General features: G+C 70.2%; 1 protein-coding gene across 1 annotated transcript in view; it reads left to right on the plus strand.

The window, feature by feature from the left end:
* RAI1 (retinoic acid induced 1) overlaps window positions 1-59 on the plus strand; it is a 10,977-nt gene extending 10,918 nt beyond the window's left edge. The window contains exon 7 of the mRNA XM_009286580.1: window positions 24-59. Coding sequence (XP_009284855.1) covers window positions 24-59 — 36 coding nt within the window. The remainder of the gene's footprint in view (window positions 1-23) is intronic.
* Window positions 60-729: the final 670 nt, after the last annotated feature.

Here is a 729-nt window from a genome sequence, read left to right on the forward strand (position 1 = left end):
CCCGGCCTGCCCCGGGGTGCCAGCCCCTGCGCCGGGTGGCCGGGTCCCCACCGGGGTGAAGGGCGCTTGGCTGGGCTGGTGGGTGCCCACCGGGCCGCCCCAGCCCCAATCCCTCCCTCCGGCCCCCGGCCCATTGCACCCACCACCCTCCCGCTCCATGGGGCGCTGGCGCTGCTGGGACAGGGACACCTGGTCCTGCTCCCTGGGACCCCAAAAACCCACCCTCCTCCCTCTGCTCGGCCTCGCCAGCACCTCCTCTGCAGCTCCTCTTGCTGGGGACGGGCTTTGCTCCCTGCGCTTGTGCAAACCCCGTGGCCTGGGCGCTGAACCCCATGGCTCTGGGTGCTGAAACCCACGGCTCTGGGTGCAAACCCCATGGCCTGGATGCTGAACCCCAGGGTTTTATCCTGGTGCAAGAGGGCGCAAGCAGCCCAGAAATGGCTTCCAGCCGGCAGCAGGGTCCTTGCCGGAGGAGGAGGAGGCACTTGCTTCCTCCCTCTGCGTGGCCCTGGCTCACCCCTTGCTGCCCTGGGTGCTGGGTTCGCTCGGCTCCCTCGGCTATCGCTTCCCTTCCCGGCCGCCTCGGGGGAGCTGGGGGGCTGCCCAGCACTGGGATCGCCCCCCCACCCGTGTCCCCACAGGGTGCCCTGCATGACTCCCCAACCTCTGCACCCCGCGCACCCCAACCTTGCAACCCTGGCGCGCAAATAACCAACCCAGGGTAGGGTG

The sequence above is a fragment of the Aptenodytes forsteri genome, unplaced genomic scaffold (genome assembly GCF_000699145.1).
Source record: "Aptenodytes forsteri isolate BGI_AS27 unplaced genomic scaffold, ASM69914v1 Scaffold55, whole genome shotgun sequence".
NCBI classification, from domain to species: domain Eukaryota; kingdom Metazoa; phylum Chordata; class Aves; order Sphenisciformes; family Spheniscidae; genus Aptenodytes; species Aptenodytes forsteri.